Genomic DNA, 19152 nt, shown 5'->3' with positions numbered 1-19152 from the left:
TCGTGCACGGAAATTTTGGCAGTGCACAGTTTTTTGTTTGTGTCACTTCAGTTTTTATTTAGATTCTTTTTTGCATGTTTCTGTGATTTGGGAAAGAACAAAAACACGCGTTTCATATGTTTCAGTGACTTTTATTGGCAACAAAATCAAATTGATGCAAAAAAAAATGTAAACTGTTGAACCACCTTCTTCATAACTTCTGGATTTCTCTGTGGCATGTTGGATATCGGCTTATGAGCCAAATCCTGACTGATGGCATTTCCTGCCTTATCAGTGCTTGAACTTGAAAGTTTTTTTGGGCTTCTGCTTTTCCGCCCATGGTGAGTAAAGACTGACTAAAAATGTCTTTAAAAAAAACATCTTCTTCCATTGATCCAGAAGCAGTTTGGTGCTCCATGTCACTAGGCTAAATTGATGAGGGCTTGGAGATCATGAATTTACCATTTTGGGTCCATGACCATGAAACTCTCCATACTGTAATCTGATCGAGAATCTGGGGCTAGTCCTGTTCTTTAAACAAATCTGATTTATTTGCCAATCAAAGTATTTAAAACTAATGACAATACTAATGACTGTTTTTCACTTTATCAAAGAGATCTAAAAAAAAGAAATAAATCTAAATAATCAAAATAAAAAACTGACTTGTCAAAGTATGCAACACAAATGTTGTGCCGAAACTTCTGGCCGTCACTACACTTTGTGAGCCAATACTAGTGGCCAATAAAAGTCTGATTTTCTGGTCTGATGTTTATTTTGGGCGGAACAAATGTTTTTTTTGAATACTTAAATTTGAAAAAGTCCAATGGTTCCCGAAAGCATCAACTCTGTGCTTTTTCAGTGATCTTCGGGGTCATTACACTAATCCCAGGCAGGGATACGATACTACTACTAATAAAAGTGCAGAGTCGCTGCTTTCAGGAACCACTGGAATTATTTCAATTGAGCAAATAGTTCAGGAGTTACACATGTTTGAAACAACCTGTCTGACGCCAGCGACAGGTTAGGCTTTAGAGGCTGAAACCTGTGAGTGGAAACTAAAGCTTTCATGTCAGTCGATTGATTTTCAGATGTGTCTCATTCGCAGGTGGATGTCAGTTGTGTTGACCCGATTGTCTTCTTTTGTCCACAGCCATGTCTTTCCATCAGGATCGTGGGGGTCCCCGGGGAGGAGTGCCTCCTGGCCAGCACGGTGCCAACCAGAACTACAGACCCACCAACATAAGGCCGCCCCCTCCCCAGCCTCCAGTTCCTTCCTACCGTTACGATTCGCAGACTGCCCCCTACATGCCTCCACACCCTGACTTCATGCAGTATCCACCACCAGTTCAATCCCAAACTTCCAATTCTCTTAACCAGTGCCCAGTGCGCCCACCTTTCTCGAAGCCCCCCACCCGACAAGGCTTCCCTGAACCGCCACCTAACTTTCCACCTCCTCCCTTACCCGGCTCCGCAGGTGGTCCCGCTCCAAGGGCGCAGGTGTCTGCTCAAAATGCCTACCACCCTTACATGATGCCTCCTGTGCCCCCACCGCCGCTACCACACCCCCCAATGCCTCCCCCCATGGCCTCTCAATCAATGAACTACCACGCTCCGTACTCCATGAACTACCCCCATCCTCCTCACCCTCCATTCCCTCCTCCTACCTTCAGCTCCAGCTACACCCAAAGCAACACCCAGTTTCAAGCAGACCACAGCATCAGGCATGGGGGGCAGTACAAGTACGAGAAGCCCATGGACAGCAGGAGGTCCCCAGAAAGAGGGTATCGGCACGATGATCACAGGCGGAAGTGCTTTGGCTATGGAGGCCACGGCGACAGGCACAAAATGGAATTTCCTGGAGAGAGGAAGGACCGCGGGAGAAGTCCAGACAGGCGCAGCAGGCAAGAGGGTGGGCGGTATAGGTCTGAATACGACAGAGGCCGGACTCCCCCCAGACACAGGAGCAGGGATCGCAGCAGGTACACAGACGACGCTCTGCCAAATGAAATCAATCAGTGAAATGATTTCCTTTTAACTGCTCTGTCTGTTCACAGAGAGCGGTATCGGCACAGAGACAGTCGGAGATCCCAGTCACCCGACAGGCACAGAAAGAGGCCTCGAAGGTACACGTGTTGCTTTGTTTGGCTTAATGCAGCTGTTGTGAAATAGTACTCATCGATAAACCTTTTAAATCTGTAATAGACAAAGTTTAAGGTCACAAAGAAAAATCCTTGGTTTTGAAAGAAAAGCGTTCATAGTTGTTTTTTAACTAGCATTTCACACATCAGTACAGAAGATGTTTTCAGATTATATAGAGAGAAGAAATTATGCTTTTTCTTTCCTTGAATCATAGAAAAAAATCTCTGCCATTGCTTTACTTCCTGTTTTGACTGCAACAAACGTTTTATTACTCCAGCACTGTTTGAGAGTGTCCTGAAGGTGTTTATTGATTTGAAAACATGTTTCACATTTTTAAAATGTGCCATGGCGGCTCTTTTTTTGCTTCTCATCCGTAAACACTCTGCATACTCTTTCACGTGATTCACTTTATTTTGAAAAGTCTCAACAGGATCTTGAGCTTTATTGTGAAAGGTTTATGTAGAAAATAAACAAGCAGACACCCATGGTGTTACCCTCGTTGTTGCTAACCACAACGCATAAAAACAGGCGCTTGTCCGTCCGTAGTGTGGTTATATTAAATATAAGATAAAGAGAGAACTTTAAGAAATTAATATAGTCACTACAGTGACCTTTAAAACGATGAAAAAATATTGCCGTAAACAGTTTATTTTGCGACACCACAAAACAAATGATTGCGTAATAGGAAACGATAGACGTTTTTATATCGTCATCTGATACATATCGTTATATCGAACAGCCCTACCTAAGATTTCAAAGCAAGAGACTGTGCACAAGAGAGGTGAAGGAAGGGCTGAGTGGATAGAGGTGATTTGCAACAGAAGGATGGCAGCAAAAGTAAAGGGGAGTTTTACAAGATGACAAAAAGACAGAGAGCAGAGCTGAAGATGCTCAGATTATCATTGGGAGTGACCAGAATAGACAGGATTAGAAATGAGTGTATCAGAGGGACCGCTCGGGTTGAGCGGTTTGGAGGCTCACAGGGTTTGGACTTGTGCAGAGGAGGGAAAGTGGATGTACTGGACAAAGGATGTTGAAGATGGAGCTGTCAAGCAGGAGGAAAAGAGACAGACCTCAGTAAAGATTCATGGATATCTACTTTAAATCAAAGTCATGATACCTAAGATCAAAACCTGAAGGCACCATACTGGTAATGAATCATGTCAAAAAACCTCTGTGGCAGAAAAAACTGGTTTCTTGAGCAGTGGCTCTATTTAGACAGAGGTCATTTTTCAAGCAAAGGAAAGTAGTATCATACAGACAGTTTAACTTATTAATTTCTTGCCGTTTTCTAGTATTAATATATTTTCTTTGATATAATGAGCAAGTGTAAACATGAGACCTCAACTCAGATTTATCCTCATGTCTCATGTTGACTTTTCCTTTTCGTATGTAGCCGGTCAACGAGCAGAGACAGGAAACGTGGTCGCTGGGAGGAGGAGAGGGACAGGAGGTCAGAGAGCTCCTCGGGGCTGAGCAGAGAGCGCAGCTTCTCCGCCATAAGGAGCAGAGACTCTGATGAAGCCTTCAGCGACAGAGACCGAGAGCGGGAGAGAGAGAGGGAACGGGACAGGGAGCGAGAAAAAGTGAAGGAGAAGGGCGATGACGAGAAAGAAGAGGAAGACCTGCTGAAACCTGCCTGGATTCGGTGCACCCACGCAGAGAACTACTATTCCAATGACCCCATGGACCAAGTGGTACTGTTATCTTTCTTTTTTCATAAAGCTAACATTTGCTAAATTCCTGATTTGTAACTCTAACAATATATTTGTCTTTCTTGCCTGAACAAGGGGACAGTAGTTCAGTGGTTATATTACATTCTTAAAAGGAAACTTTGTGAATCTTCTTTCTGCCATTACACTAATTTTGTTTGCAGTGGTGTTAAAGAATAGCTTTTGAAAGATGTGCCCACCCCAAGTAGGCTTGCAACAGACTAATAACAAGAAACCAGAGCAAAAGGAGTACCATAAATTATAAATACTTAAGAAATAATTTGACCTGCTGTCCTTTCTAAGCTTTAGAAACCAGTTCAATAAGCTTATCAACACCAAAACTATTAAATACCCATTTTATTCTGTCATCATTGCCACACCATCCATCTGTCTATTTTCTGTTGGTTGGACCATAGGGTCTAAGCAGTCTAAGCAGATAAGCTCAGCCCTTCTCCCCACTGGCCACCTCCTCCTGTTCAGACCGAGCAAGCCGTTTCCCTCTGGTTCATACTGTTCCCAGTAGAAAAAGGTAGTCCCCAGTTGCAGCACTTTCCAGCACCCCACCCAGTGTCTTTAAGAAGGCCGGCTTCCCTGGACGTTTGTTCACAGCATACACGAGGGTAAACCCACAGTTTCTCACTGAGGACGACTACAGACTGGAACAGAGTCCAGCCCCTTTCCAGAGGACCTGTTCCATAGCTCAAGCTGTCCATTGAAGTGAGTCAGACTATATCTAGCCGGTATCTCTAAACCTCACGCACTAAGGCTGAGTCAAACAAATGATGAACGCACAGAGATGTGGTGCAGAATATGCCATGAAAATCCCACTCTAGCGGACAAAAACAGTGCCTTTCATATGTACGCTAACGCTCGTTGCAACTTCTTATCTGGTGCGCGTCTTTTATTTTGACAGCGAATGCTCACCTGCGGACCACTTATGTGCACCCCTGCATATATCGATACATTCCATATCCTCTTGAAGACCCAACATAGCAGAACATTTATGAACACCTAACAAAAGCGTGCATATCTGTAGTTATGCACTTACATGTGTTGTGAGTAAATAAAGTACCATAGATCTTTATGTATTTTTACTTCGTATATTTACTTGTGATATTTTTTGGATTGGTGGCTTTGTAGCAGTATGTTTTTCAGTCAGTCAGTTAAGCTGACACTCAAATAACATCTTATTGCCACTTTTTCTTCTTTTAGCAAATCCTTCTCAAATGCTTTTCTGAAGTCTTTGGATCTTGTAGATACTGACACCTACTTTTTCTCCTCTCTCCTCGCTGACCTTTATCCGTAGTCTCTAATGCTTGGTGTCCTCAGCTCCTTTCTCTCCCCACATATTACACATTCTGGCAGACACTTGACCTGTCCTTAAAGGAAAACTGAAGTGATATTAAATGTCAAGCGGGAACCCAACTTTACTTGTAAGCATCCTTCACAAACAGATTTAGCTCTCCTGTGTCTCTGTTATGACAGAGAGGATGTTACCTTTGGGTGTCAATTACTGTAGCTGTGCCAGATGTGTGTAGAACTGCACTTACACTGTGATTACACTTCACAGTGGTCCAAGCTTTGTAATAATTTAAGATACATTTCTATTGGAAAGCAGATCATTTTCTCTTTTAAAGGCATAAGTATGTTTTGCAGTTTTGTTTGTGACATTGTTATACCACCTAACTTCACATTTTGTCTTGATCAATAGACTGTTAGTGTGAGTATATTAAAGAAACTCAAATATAGTTGTGCTTAAGTTTTTAAAAAGTCAGTGTGCATCCTGGAGGCCTGTGGGTTTGAGACTGACCGTGTAATCCCAGAATCCTCCTGATTAGAGTCCAGCTGGGGTTCTTTGTTGCATGTCATCCCCTCTGGCTCAGTCCTCATTTCCTCTTTGCTCAGAACCGTCTCCAGTGAAAGCATAAAAAAACACACAAAAGTAAACATAGTTTTAGTTCTGGCAGCCCACAAAATCAAGCTCAGCTACAATCCCACCAGACCAGCTCATCTCATCTCAATGCCAACCTTCATCAGCTGGTGCATCCTGTCAGCATGTCTTGTATAGAGTGCACAGTCTAAAATTCAACTGACAGAATAGTCTGATATTTCTATGTGATTTTATTATATTTTTAATAATAAAAAGGTTTCCTTCCATCAGTTGTCATTGTTCTCCTACAACTTTACATCCATCTGCACATCCATCCATTTTCTGCTGTTTCTGAGGGTTTGGGTTGTGGGGGCAGGAGTCTGAGTAAGATGCCCAGGCCTTCTTCTTCCCAGCCACCTCCTCCATCTTTTCTGGGCAATATTGCGGCATTTTTAAGCCAGCATAGAGATGTGATTCTCCAGTGTGTCCTGGGTCTGCCCCAAAACACCTACACTGGGAGGTCCTCAGTGGGCGTTTACATCAAATGGCCAAACTGGCTCCTTTCAATGTGGAGCACTAGCATTTCTACTTCAAGCCCTTCAGCCTGTCTCTATGGCAGGAGCAGACACATATGGAGAAAGCTCGTGTCCACCGCTTATTCCCATAATCTCATTCTTTTGGTCTCTATCTAAAGCTCTTGGCTATAGGCGAGAGTAAAATGTAGAATTTTAACCGATAGCTTTCACGGCCTGCTCTCTTTTCAATACAACAAACCAATACCTCAACTTGGGGCAGCAGTTCCACACTTTTCCAGTTGAGAACCATGATCTCAGACTTGGAGGTCCTAATTCTCATCCCGTCTGCTCTACACTTGGCTACAGTCTGTTACAATATGAAGTGGAGGTCTACTCACAATGATGCCAATAGAACCACATCATCTACAAAACAGGGCAAATGATCCAGAGACCACCAGACAGCATTTCATATGAACTGGCCCATTGGTATAATATTTAATGGAAAGATATCACCCCAACCGGTTGCGGCAGATGTCCACCCCTCCCTGAGCCTGGTTTTGCCCACTGTCACCAAAGTGCTTGCTCATAGGGGGTCATATGATGGGTTTTTCTCTGTATGTATTATTGTAGGACCTACCTTACAATATAAAGCGACTTGAGGCGACTGATGTTGTGATTTAGCGCTGTATAAATAGTTTACAGTATAAACAGTCAGTGTATCAGTATAAAATATACAGGAATACTTGTATGACTACCACCCCAACCTCAGTTCTTTTAGATTCGGTTGCTTGAGGGTTAATTAGAGATGCATTATCTTAGGCTTCACTTAAGAGTGGGAGCTACATGAGGCATACTGCACTATAAATAATAATAATAATCAATGAGCACAGGAGGAAATTATAATTTTCTTTCGACTAAAGTGGCTCTGACTGAAATATCCATTAAATATTAAAATGTTAGTTTGACTAAAAGATCCTGGAATCCTTTCTCAGTCTACAACTTTTCCATTTAACTTTCAGCAGTTGAACAAACTTGGCTTGTTGCATTTGAACTGCTGTATTTCAGGGAGACTCTACAGTGGTGGGAACGAGTAAACTGCGTGATCTGTACGAGCGCTTTGAGGAAGAGCTGGGAAACAGACAGGAGCGAGCCAAGGCTGCTCGACCCAAATGGGAGCCGCCCAAGACCAAACTGGACGAGGACCCAGGTTAGTTGTGCTATTTTTATATTTTAGCTTTAACCTCAGTCTTTAAACTTAATTCTGTAAAGGAAATCTATTATGCTCATTTCAAGCTCCACATTTTGTTCTGATTGGCTGCCCTTTGTCAGAGGAAGATTTGAACAGCAAGTAGGCAGGGCTTATTTACCTGAGATGGCCATATAAGGAATTTCCTATCTAAATGACATCATATAGGGCCAAGAGTATAAAAAAACTTGCTGAAACTGAGTGTTTAGAGCCATCTAAGACAGAGAATTTTACATACACTGCCCTCATCATTTGTAACTGGCAATGTTTAATATCTGCTGTTGTGACTGTATGTATGTATGATCGTCTTTAAATAAACCCTTGGCCTGCACATACTTGTGTTACCAAATAAAAGCCATCAGCTAAAACATCTGTTGACAACCTTTTTTATTGATATGGGGAAAAAAAGCTTGCTATCTTCTCAGCAGTGCATTGGGGCGAGACAGAGATTAAGTTATGTTTCTGATTTTATCTGCAGGGCTGTCAGCCCGATTGTCTATTTCACCAGCGCAATAATATAAATCTCACTCAGGGAGATCCAATTTGCTAAATATGCTGCTTTGGGCGCCGACTTCACAATCAAACACTCGAGTTAAAGTGCTGATAAGAATTAAAGACTCTGCTTAGCTAAGGGCCACAAACCATTCAGCAGAATGGTAATTATAATCCTCATTTTGGTTTGAGGTTTGTTTTCGGTGAGGGAGAATGACAAGTGAGAGAGGAGGAGAGAAAACACAAGTGCCAGATGTCAACTTTGGCAAGTGCACCCTGCTTTTAATCTCACGGATGCATTAAAGTCTGCAACTGGCATGAAAATTGGAAATTGTTATGAACAACAGTGTTTAGACAACGAAACCACCACAGTTAGCTGTTAGTCATGCTAAACTCTATTTGTTTGCATAATGAAAGATTAAGCAAGTGCAAATTGGGTAACAGATCTTAAGGTTTGCTGTGTCGTCTACACAGCCAGGGTGAGTATTCCTCCTCAAGAGTTGGCAGAGCCCGAGCGCGCAGTTTTAAAGCATTTTGACAGATTACTTCACTTTGACTCTGCCTTGTGAGTGTAATACTTTGCGAGGGCACAGCTGAGCAGAGGAGCTTAACCACTCGACCAGCTCCGGCTCGCCGAATTAGTTTTAATCGTTAGCCGCGTAGCATTCGCATGATTAAAGACCTTCTTGCACTGTGGTTTCAGATGACAGCAGCAGCGACTCAGACTGTGAGTCAGAAGGCGAAGGAACCACCTGCTCCAGCAGCTCTGACTCAGAGGTTTTTGATGTCATCGCTGAGATCAAAAGGAAGAAAGCTCACCCCGACCGGCTGCACGAGGAGCTCTGGTACAATGACCCCGGGGAGGTTAGTGTGTCTTAAGAAAAGGATGCCGAGGATAGATTGTTCTATCTTCTGTGTATACCTCTTGAATTCATGCCCGACAAAGTATTAAATCATACGGAATATCTCAATCTGAAAGCATTCCTGAAATACTGGAAGACATACTGTCGATGTGAGAACGATAAGGCAGCTGCACAGACAGGCTGAAACCTTTAACCAAAACATTTGGTTTTTTGACAACAGCTGACTTTATATTCATTTTTGAATCAATGATTTTAAAAGTTAAAGTAAATCAATCAAATAACATTTTTTTTACACGTGCACTACAGCCCAGAACTTTCAAAGACATCACCCCGCAGAGAAACAAGTGAGAATGCAGATGTCCCCTGCAGCCAGAACAGACATTAAATGGTCCTTAACCTGCCAGCTCTCTAGATCAAAGTCCTTGTGATTTATGCCTATGTGATAACTGATGATGTTAACTCTCCTGCCCCCCTGTACTCTCTACCCAGGAAGAACCCTCTCCAAAACCAAGCAGACTATTTCCAGCGCTTATTGATTGATTGATTGATTGATTGATTGATTGATTGGTAATTTATTTCAACATGTGAACAATATACAAGTACATTTAGAAAAGAAATGAGAGAAAAAAAATATACTATACAAATTACATACAAAAAAACATTCTGATTAATTTACATGTTGAAAGGGAGTGGGAAGAAGTATACACTTATTTAATCCCACCCCTGTCCCATAAATTATCAGTGAATATTTAGTCAGCTTAGATGTAATCTGATGTGCTGGCTCCTGCTGTGCAATGTGAAATTGACTTGATACTGGCCCTGCATTGTGAATAAAAGCAGGAAAACTGCAGAGACCTCACTTTGCATTAGACCAGAGACATTATAAGAAAAGCACTCAAGTAATCCTGAATTAAAACCTCAAGCAGAATTTTGCATCAGCAAAATATGACTTTGCAATCTCAGTTTTTTTTTAATCTGTCAGATTTAACTAAGTCTACACATACGTTTATGTATGTCTCACTTAAGGAAATAAATTCATCAGACAACATAAATAATATATTATATTTTTTAGGAAATAACAGTAATTTAGTTTTAACATCACACTTCCATATTTTAGTTACTAAATGTGTGAATTACTAAGTTATTATTGGTGTTTTTCCTCCATTTAACTGGTATTTATTTATATAAAAAGATTGAATATCCAATCCATGAGCCATCATCACAATACTCAGAGGTCAGACTCCACCTGGTTTTGATCTTGGCCTTCATTGATCTCAGTGACACACTTTTATGTGTGTTTCGACCAGTTGTCATAATCCGTGCACAGACATCGAAGCATGTCAAACACCTGCCAAACCACTGTTTTTATGGTGCCGTAACACTAGGTGTCTCCAACAACACATTTTCCTGACACATGCACTCGCAGTTCCACACAGGCTGGACCCGTTTTGCTTGTAGAAGTCTTTAAATTCTTTGTGGCATAAATTCAACAAGGTGCTCAAAACATTCCTCAGATTTTGATCTATATTTACATGATGGCATCACACAGTTGCTGCAGAGTTTTTGGTGGCACATGCGTGATGTGAAACCCCCATTCCACCACAGCTCTATTAGATGGAGATCTGGTGACTGTGGAGGGCATTTGAGTACACTGTTGTTTTCAAGAAACCAGTTTGAGAGGATCTCAGCTTTGTGACATGACACATTATGTTGCTGAAAGCAGCCATAAGAAGGTGGGTACACTGTGGTCATCATGGGATACCAAGAAAATATCCCACACACTAGTACACCACCACCACCCTGAACTGAAACAAGGGAAGATGGATCCATGCTTTCCTGTTTCATTCAATTTAGAACCGTCCAAATGTTGCAGCAGAAATTGAGATTCATCGGGCTAGACAGACTCATCAAAGTTAGACAACAGTCTTCTGTTGTCTAACTTTGATGAGTCTGTATGAATTGTAGCCTTAGTTTCCTGTTCGTCGCTGACAGGAGCGGGGCACCTGGTGTGGGCTTCTGCTGCTGTAGCCCATCTGCTTCAAGGTTCGACATGTGCTCTTCTGAAAACGTTGGTTAAAAGGAGGCGTTATTTAAGTTACTGATGTACTCTTGTCAACTCACTGAGCTGCTGCTCAGTGGATAGTTTGTCTGTTGAGACCATTCTCTGTAAACACTGTAGGTGGTCGTGTAGGTAAATCCCAGTAGATGCGCAGTTTCTGAAATACTTGGACCAGCCTGCCTTTTCTTCCTCATTCTGGTGGCTGGTTTGAACTTCACCGGAGGATCTTGACCATGTCTTAATGCCTAAGTGCACTGAGTTGCTGCCATCTCACTGGCTCACCTAGGTGTTTGCTTAACAAGCAGTAGAACAGTTATGCTCTACTGCTTGTAACCTTCTCACAGGTAACTTTATATACCATATAAAGTTACCTGTGAGAGTATATACTAGTTTTAAGACAGTAGATAAACTGCTGTCCAGTAAAGCCTGACTTATTTCTGCCACGTGTATTACAACAGCATGGCTCTGTAATCAAAGAGTAGAAAAAGAACGAGTAGAAGAAAGCTTGTCAAAAAGGCTGTAGGGCATCCATATGATCATTGCAGTCCAGTATTCATCTGTGTTAGATCCACATAGGTAAAATAAATACTGACTTTAAATAATCCAATAAAGAAGAAAGAAACCGTACCAGCTATGCTGTTGGAACTGAGGATAATCTGCACATTACTTAACTCCACAACAGACTTCAAACTCGATAAGACTGCAAAAAACATTTGAAAAAAGCAGAATGTAAGAGTTGATTGTTGTGGCCATAAATATCTAGTGTAGCTACAGTAAGGACTCCATTTCTTCCCTGTTGGCTTCTAAAGTCTTTTTGTAAATATCTGAAACCACTAACAGCACATACAACCAAAGTCCTTCTATAAAGAAGTCTTCAAACTCAGCAGCCAGCAGAGCCTCTGGGCATTTATTTTGAAGCTGCTGTCTACATAAATGTGAAAAGAGCCATAACTTTTATTTCAGTGGGACATAAAAAAACAGATATATAGACTCACCAGCCAAATCTAACAATCTGCTTTTCCACCTGCAGGTTGGACTTCTAGTATCCACAGAAAGAGTAACACAATCCTACAGCTTCATTAGTGGCTCAATCCAGGCACCAGAGCACTGAACAATGCCACGCTAATTCATGTTTTGAATACACCTAGCTACATCTTTACTGCAAGGGAAATTACTGATGTGTGAATAAGTCTGCCACCAACCACTTGAAACTGCCGTGACCCTCGTGTCAATGGAACGTGGTTGGTTCACAGGTTTCCTGGTTTGGGTCTTTATTGGCTTTTTGGTTGCGGTGACAGGACAGCCGACTTTCACATTTTAGGTATTCTGGGTATTGTTGTCTCGTCTCTATGTCAGTTGCACGCTTCCTCTTTCTGCTTTGAATAAATGTCATTTCCACTTGATGGAAAGACGGTGTGTAATAAAGTTATAGGCCAGCAGTTTTATTGTGAGGATATGTATTGCGGAGACAGTGTCACAAAGTGAAGTTTAAAAAGTCAAAACTTCAAACTGCAGCAAAGAAATAAAGGTCAGGAGTCTGCAGTTTAGAGATGTAAAATGTTGAGCAGCCCCTGTGTTATACATGGCAAGTGAAGCAGTTCTGTCTGATTTACGTATTTTCTTTCTGTCCAGATGAATGATGGTCCCCTGTGTAAGTGCAGTGCCAAGGCCAGACGTACAGGGATCCGCCACAGCATCTACCCGGGGGAAGAGGTATGACACGCCATGAATAAATCACCCTTTCATAACCTTGAAGTTGTGCCACGCGGGGGCAAGGGCATTATTTTAGTCAGGCTAAAAGCATTTTCTATACAGAGGCCATCTTCTATTGTGTTAAAGGCGCGATAAGTGAGACAGAAGCATCTTAAAGAACAAAAGGATATTGCATTTCAGGAAAATTTGACTGGGGAGTGATTCATCGGCTATTTTTCCACACACTGAGATAGATTTTCTTTTATGACTCACTTTCTTACTTTGCTGTGTTTTGGAACTATAACTCCCACCAGCCGCGTGCTCATCTAACAAGTAAAATGCATTTTATCTACAAAAAGCTCAGTCGTTCAGTTTCTTTTGCCTTTATGCCCAGTAGGAAATGATCAAACTCTGGGATTGTTTAATGAATCCTTAATGACTTTATTAACCAATGATAGGTACGTTAAATAGTGGTAAATGTGCATCATCCTCCAGACAAAGGCGGGTAAATGTCTGCTCCATACTCACTTGTTTGGGGATGTATATTTGATTGATTGATTGATTGATTGATTTTTTTTTTTTTAGTAATATTTTCTGTCTTAAAAATCTGCCTTGAGTTAATTAGTGCGTTAATTTCTTGTTGCTCTTTGTTGACCTGGAAGTTGTTAGTCAATTATTTGTTTTAATAAGTTTCTAATGTGTATTGACTTTATAATTATGCTCATTATAGGATGCCAATTAAGCTTTTACTCATCACTCATGCCAGCAGTTTGTCTTCATAATAACCTCTGCAAACATGCTTTGCTCTTCACTTACTTCTGCACTCAACAAGATGCCTCTGCGTGACTGCATTCATCTGCAGAAGGGAACAGCAATGCCCCCCCCCCCCCCTTTTTTTTTTTTTTTCCCAGTCGGCTCAACCAGCTAATGAGTGAAATCCTATAAAGAGTCCATTAGCAGAACAATCCACTGTATATGCTTAAGTAATTTCTCAAGAAAACTGGAAAATATGTTGCAGTTTAACCTTCATAATTAGAACATTTTGATGCCTTTTTTGCTCTAAATCGGTATAAATTGAATGTTTTTTGGCTTGATTATAAAGGACCAAGAAGGTGAATGACAGATTGGAATTAAAATACTTTAAAAGTAGACTGAAAAGATGGAATTAGCCACTGTGGCTAATCGCTGTTTTGGTCAGTGTTGTATTCATTAAAGCAGCGGTCCCCAAACTTTTTTGCACCATGGACCGGTTTGTCAGACAATATTTAAGGTGTAAATACAACAAAGTAAAATGATGCGGCCAAGACAAAAACTGTGGTATTTTGTAAATATAATAATAAATACAAATTCACTGTGTAATTGTGTAACTTTATTAGCAGCGTTCTCCTGAAATGCGCCAACAACAATGAGAGTAACATCCTCCTCTCTGCCCCTTAATGCTCTCTGGTCGCTATGGTGACGTGTAAATATTTCTTTCAAAATAAAACACACAACTATAACACAGGAAAAGACCCAGGGTAACAGAGTTAACCATAAAAACCCTGAAAACCATATATTTCACACACGAGCCTCGCGGCCCGGTACCAAATAACTCACAGACCGGTACCGGTCCATGGCCCAGGGGTTGGGAACCGCTGCATAAAGAATTGTTGTTGTTGTTGTTATAATTGTTGTTGTTGTTGTTGTTGTTGTTATTGTTAGCCAGCCTCAAGTGGCCATTTGAGGAACTGCATTTTTTGACACTTTGATGTTCGCATCACCGTTAAAGTTGCTGTCCTATGAGTCTATAAAGGAAAAAAGGGAGTTTCAGTTCATTCATGATTTGTACCTCTTACATTTACTTAAATTCGCTCATAAATGTCGAGCACAGAGGAACACCTCGTTGTCAAATATTGACTTTTTAAAATCTTTTCCAGCCTGTGAAACGGTGCCGTCCAATGAACAACAACGCTGGCAAACTGTTCCACTACAGGATCACTGTGTCACCTCCCACCAACTTCCTGGTATAACTTAAAATAAACAACTAGGTTGAATACATGCTAACACATTGTTCTGATTGTTTATATTCACAGCACTCTACCTAAACTGCAGCGCTGTGTTTGCGTGCTCGTGAGACTGTTCTTGTTCTTTTCTGTTCCAGACCGACAGGCCGACAGTGATTGAGTACGATGACCACGAGTACCTGTTTGAAGGCTTCTCTCTCTTCTCCCACACTCCTCTCACTAACGTAAGCCTGCTTTGAATTGTTAGCAGCTCGGGCGGTAAGCCATGAATTTTCCACCACAGCACTCTCAGGTTTTTGACAGTAACAGTGGGTGTCAGTGTAAAGTCATTTTTCTCAGTTATGCTGTTGTGTTTTATAGTTTCTATTTTTATTTATTTACTTGTTCGGAGTCGGCAGTTCCTTTTGCGTTGAGCTTTTCGGAGGCGAGTGTCACACTGGGTTTACTCCATTTTGTTTGTAAGTGTCATGTTAAGCATCACAAAGGTGAAGTATAAGTGTACTGGGTTGGTTACGACTTCCTCATTGACATTTCACCTCGGGGGAGTCTTTTTCTGCACAAATGCTTGATATAGTGTGTTATTCATAGATATGTGCAGCTTCACTAATGACTTAAAGGCCAAAAGGTTGTCTGGTAGAAACAGGATACACAAACCTAAATGCTAAAGTGTTTTTTGTGGATTGTTTCTTTCATTGGTGATATTTTAGGGCTTTTTTTGGAAACTCATTACTAGGATCCTGCTCATTAACCTTAGGGTTCCAAGAGGTATTCACATATACATAAATCTTGCACATCAGTTACCTTGCAGCTACATGAGGTCGAAAACAACAAGAGGAAAAGGAACCACATGTGTAATTTCTGTATATAAAGTCCAGTCACTGAAGTCCATGCAGTTAGAAAACAAAAACACATAAGGGATTTGGGGAAAAATAGCACCTGAGTTTGTGCCATCGTGTAACAGTACATGAAAATACAACGGGGTTTTTTTCCCCCACACCATCTCAATCTTCCCTCATTTCCCCACCTTGCACACCTGATGTGGCTGCATGCAGGGTTTTGCCTTCTTTCACAAAACGAAATGATGTATTAAAGCAGTTGAAAGGTCACTGCTTTAATACATTTGAAGAGATCCAGCGCACATCATTGTGCAAGCAGTCACAATGGAGCTTCCAGAAAGCGATTTAAAAATAGCAGGAAACCCTGGAAGCATGTCAGCGCCACACAAGGAGACTTTGTTCAAGGGGACATCAGCCAAATTAAAATCGGGCATTAGTTTTGATTTATATGGGTGGAGCTGCAGAAGTTTGCAATAGCAAACTGATAGAGTACCCTTCTTAATACATTTTTCTTATTTTTTATTTTTTTTTATTCCCTTTTCCCTCTTACGTGTGAGCCTGCCTGCTCGAAAGCCTGCGGTTTAAAAAGCCCAGGCCCACGATCAGTTGTGCAGCTCAGTCAGATCTAGATTGCCTGTGATGGGACACTCTCAACCTTCTACGTGTCTGTTGAGGCAACACATCATTTTTTCGTATTTTCAGCATTTAAGTGGACCATCCCTCCTCCTTTTAGCTCCACTCTTGTCAGAAATAACTTCAAATCGACTCTTGGCTTCGGGTCGACTTCTTTGTCGCGTGGACAAAGTGCTCCTCTCTCCCAGGGCTGACCTTGTCACAGAGTCCTCTTGCTCACTTTTGAAGGCCCATCAGTGACTGTCAAACACTAGAGTGGCTGTGATTTGAGAGGAGCCTCTCTTTCTCGCCGTCCCCCAAAGTGGAAGTTTTAAAGAAGAGAGAAATCAGCCGAGGGGATCACCAAACGCCGTTCTGGAATATTTCCCTCCCCTCTCTACGCATGTGTGTGTTTTTCCTGCACGTTTGAATACTAGAGCACTCTGTCAATATCCCCTCTAGCTTGAAAAGAACCCAGAGGATTAGGCATGATTTGAACTGGATAATTTACGCGGCCCTTGTTAAAAGCTGGGGTAAACTCTTCGTGGCAGTGCGGGGATTAGGAAGCGCAGAGTCTGCTGATATTAGCCCCCTGCTAGTTGGCTGCTGGGATGGGCAAGAATGAAAGTAGCTCCCAGGTTAATCTCTTAAAATGGACCCCTGCGCTCGAACAACAAAGACCGTGTAACTAGGGAGATTAAACACAGAAGAGCAGGCTTATCTATTTAGCATGATTTCAGTTAGTTAATTTTCAAGAGTCAGGTGCTCACGCCTGTGTGAGTGGGGGGAGAGCACTTGTACATGTGTGTTTGAGTTGCTTGTTTTTTTTCCATGTGGTTTCCAAATATTCCAACAGATGTGAGCTAGCTCCACTGAAGACAAAAAAACACCCCAAAAACAAGGTTTTAATGAGTTTCCTTGCAAAGCTGTGACCTCTGCCTAACGCCATGGTAATGAGTCGGTCTGTCCTTTCTTCTTCTCGTCCTTTGCTCCTTTCATCATCACAGATTCCATTGTGCCGTGTGATCCGCTTCAACATAGATTACACCATTCACTTCATAGAGGAGATGGCACCGGAGGTCAGTAAAACCCCACTTTATCTGCCAGCTCTTTTTCTCCCCTTTCTCACCCCTTTTGTTTTTATCTCAAACGGCTGAGACTGAGCGCCGCTGAGCCCCGTGTAACTCTCGCACCTCAGTGCTCGGATGAGTGAAGGTGCTAATCCTTTTAGAAGAGGAAAAAGAGCTTCCTTTTGACCCGCTGAGGGTGATTGTATCAATAAGGTGGCTTATGTGATAAAGTCTCAGAACTGGATTTAGTTATCAATCATATCTACATTATGGGGTAGTCTTTGTGGCTGCATGCTGCTACTGTATATTCACGTGGCGCTGATAACAAACCTCTGCTGTCTCTCGTGTACAGAACTACTGCGTCCGAGGCCTGGAGCTGTTTGCCTCCTACTTGTTCCGGGATATTCTTGAGCTTTATGACTGGAACCTGACAGGTACGATTCCCAAAGCGAGGGCTCGCAATTACACACAGATCACAGAAACTCCCAGCTTTATCGGTGATTGTCGCTTGTAAATTGCAGCGTGTCCTACCAGCATCTCTTACGCATGGGTCACAAAATGAGAGGAAATTATCTCAAATTGCAGCTTGGATGCTACAGAAATACCAAAATGGGCATCTTATTGAATGCCATCCCTTATTTTTATGGAAATATTTTTTGTATATAATAGTTTTGTTTTTTTAAAAGCCTCAATTTGTCTTGTTTTTTGGGGGGTTTTCTTCGACATAAGTGACCATATTTAGATGAGAGGGTGCTGATGCTTGCAAGGTTTTTTAGCAAACTGCATTCACACAAACTCACACATACAAACCTGCATTAAGAGTTAAAAGGTGGGAATGCACTTTGTTAAAGCAGCCAGCTTGGCTCAATAAAACAAATTCTGACTCACTGAACAAAACAGCTCTGGAAAGTTGAAATCGTACACTAAAGAACTTGTTCAGCTAAATGGAAAATACAAGAAAGCGAAGAGCTCGATAAATCAGATCTAGTATGAGCTTAAATTTAAAATTAATAGAAGTATTGTGGTGTCTGTTATAGATACCACAATGCTTGCACGCAATAGATGTAATAGAAAATGATGAGCATCTCCAGTAAGTGGTGCAGAGGCTGCTAAGGATCTATTACCATTTGGGTGATGCTTGTATCCACTGATGGAGAATTCCAAACTGTGTTCATGTAAACTGGATTGAAACGGAGCAATTCCCTCAGCCACTATAATGGATGCATTCACACAGCTAGCAGTTCGATAGTTAGTCCACAGAAGCATTTCTTCACAGCAACATGTCTGCGATTACATCGACGTTTAAACCACAACCACTGCAGTCCGTCTGTATTTCTTCTTACTGCTCAGAATAACGTTACGTGTGAAGCCAGGTACACTGTGGTCCCAGGAAGCGTGAGTGTTTCATCTACACGCCTACACTTAATCAGCCCAACGAGCTCGTTCCGTGTTATTGTCCCGATACCTCCGTGGAACAGCTGTGAAAGGCGGTCATTTCCTTCATAGCTTCTCTGGGATTACAAGCCTCCCTCCTGGTGGTAGAACTGTCAGTGCGATCAGCTGATAGAGATTGGCTATTCCCAAAAGTGTAATCCAATTTTAAAACACTGGTAGGCTTTTAAAACTTCACTGCAAGACAAAAGGTGGCTGTTTCGATCTTGCCTAAAACACAGTGAGCAAGGAAAATCAACCTTATGTTGAAGTCATTAAAAACAACATCATGAGCTGCTGCAACAGACCGCCTCTCAGTGTTTCACTCGCCCAAAGTGGAGCACACCTTTCTCAGATGAGTGCTTCAAGCCCCATCATTTGGTCGGTAGCTGCGTTAAAAATGATCCAAAGGGGAACAGACACCATCGGCAAGAGGTCGATATTTGGAACTCCAGTTTTTCTAATTACGCTTTTTCTTGTTACAGATGAAAATATATATATATTTACTAAAATTCTTCAGGATGGATGCACCAAAGCCTCATCAGGCAGATTATGGCATATTTGTCAAAACTGCCTAAAACTAAATCTTTTTAATGTGATTTTAATTAGTTTTGTACGTACAAACTCATTTGT

The 19152-nt window shown here is 41.7% G+C and overlaps 1 protein-coding gene across 5 annotated transcripts in view; it reads left to right on the top strand.

The window, feature by feature from the left end:
- The window catches only part of drosha (drosha ribonuclease III), a 140924-nt gene that overhangs the window by 1378 nt on the left and 120394 nt on the right, over positions 1 to 19152 (top strand). For all 5 annotated transcript variants that reach the window (XM_014414118.2, XM_014414117.2, XM_014414119.2 and 2 more), the window contains 10 exons: positions 1130 to 1958; positions 2034 to 2102; positions 3515 to 3815; positions 7281 to 7422; positions 8657 to 8817; positions 12508 to 12588; positions 14484 to 14570; positions 14708 to 14794; positions 17026 to 17097; positions 17441 to 17522. In XM_014414118.2, coding sequence (XP_014269604.1) covers positions 1132 to 1958; positions 2034 to 2102; positions 3515 to 3815; positions 7281 to 7422; positions 8657 to 8817; positions 12508 to 12588; positions 14484 to 14570; positions 14708 to 14794; positions 17026 to 17097; positions 17441 to 17522 — 1909 coding nt within the window. In that variant the 5' untranslated portion in view covers positions 1130 to 1131. The remainder of the gene's footprint in view (positions 1 to 1129; positions 1959 to 2033; positions 2103 to 3514; positions 3816 to 7280; positions 7423 to 8656; positions 8818 to 12507; positions 12589 to 14483; positions 14571 to 14707; positions 14795 to 17025; positions 17098 to 17440; positions 17523 to 19152) is intronic.

Source organism: Maylandia zebra, linkage group LG9 (assembly GCF_041146795.1).
Source record: "Maylandia zebra isolate NMK-2024a linkage group LG9, Mzebra_GT3a, whole genome shotgun sequence".
In the NCBI taxonomy this organism is placed as follows: Eukaryota; Metazoa; Chordata; class Actinopteri; order Cichliformes; family Cichlidae; genus Maylandia; species Maylandia zebra.
The sequence above is the reverse complement of the archived record's forward strand: the minus strand, read 5'-3'. Positions and strand labels throughout refer to the sequence as shown.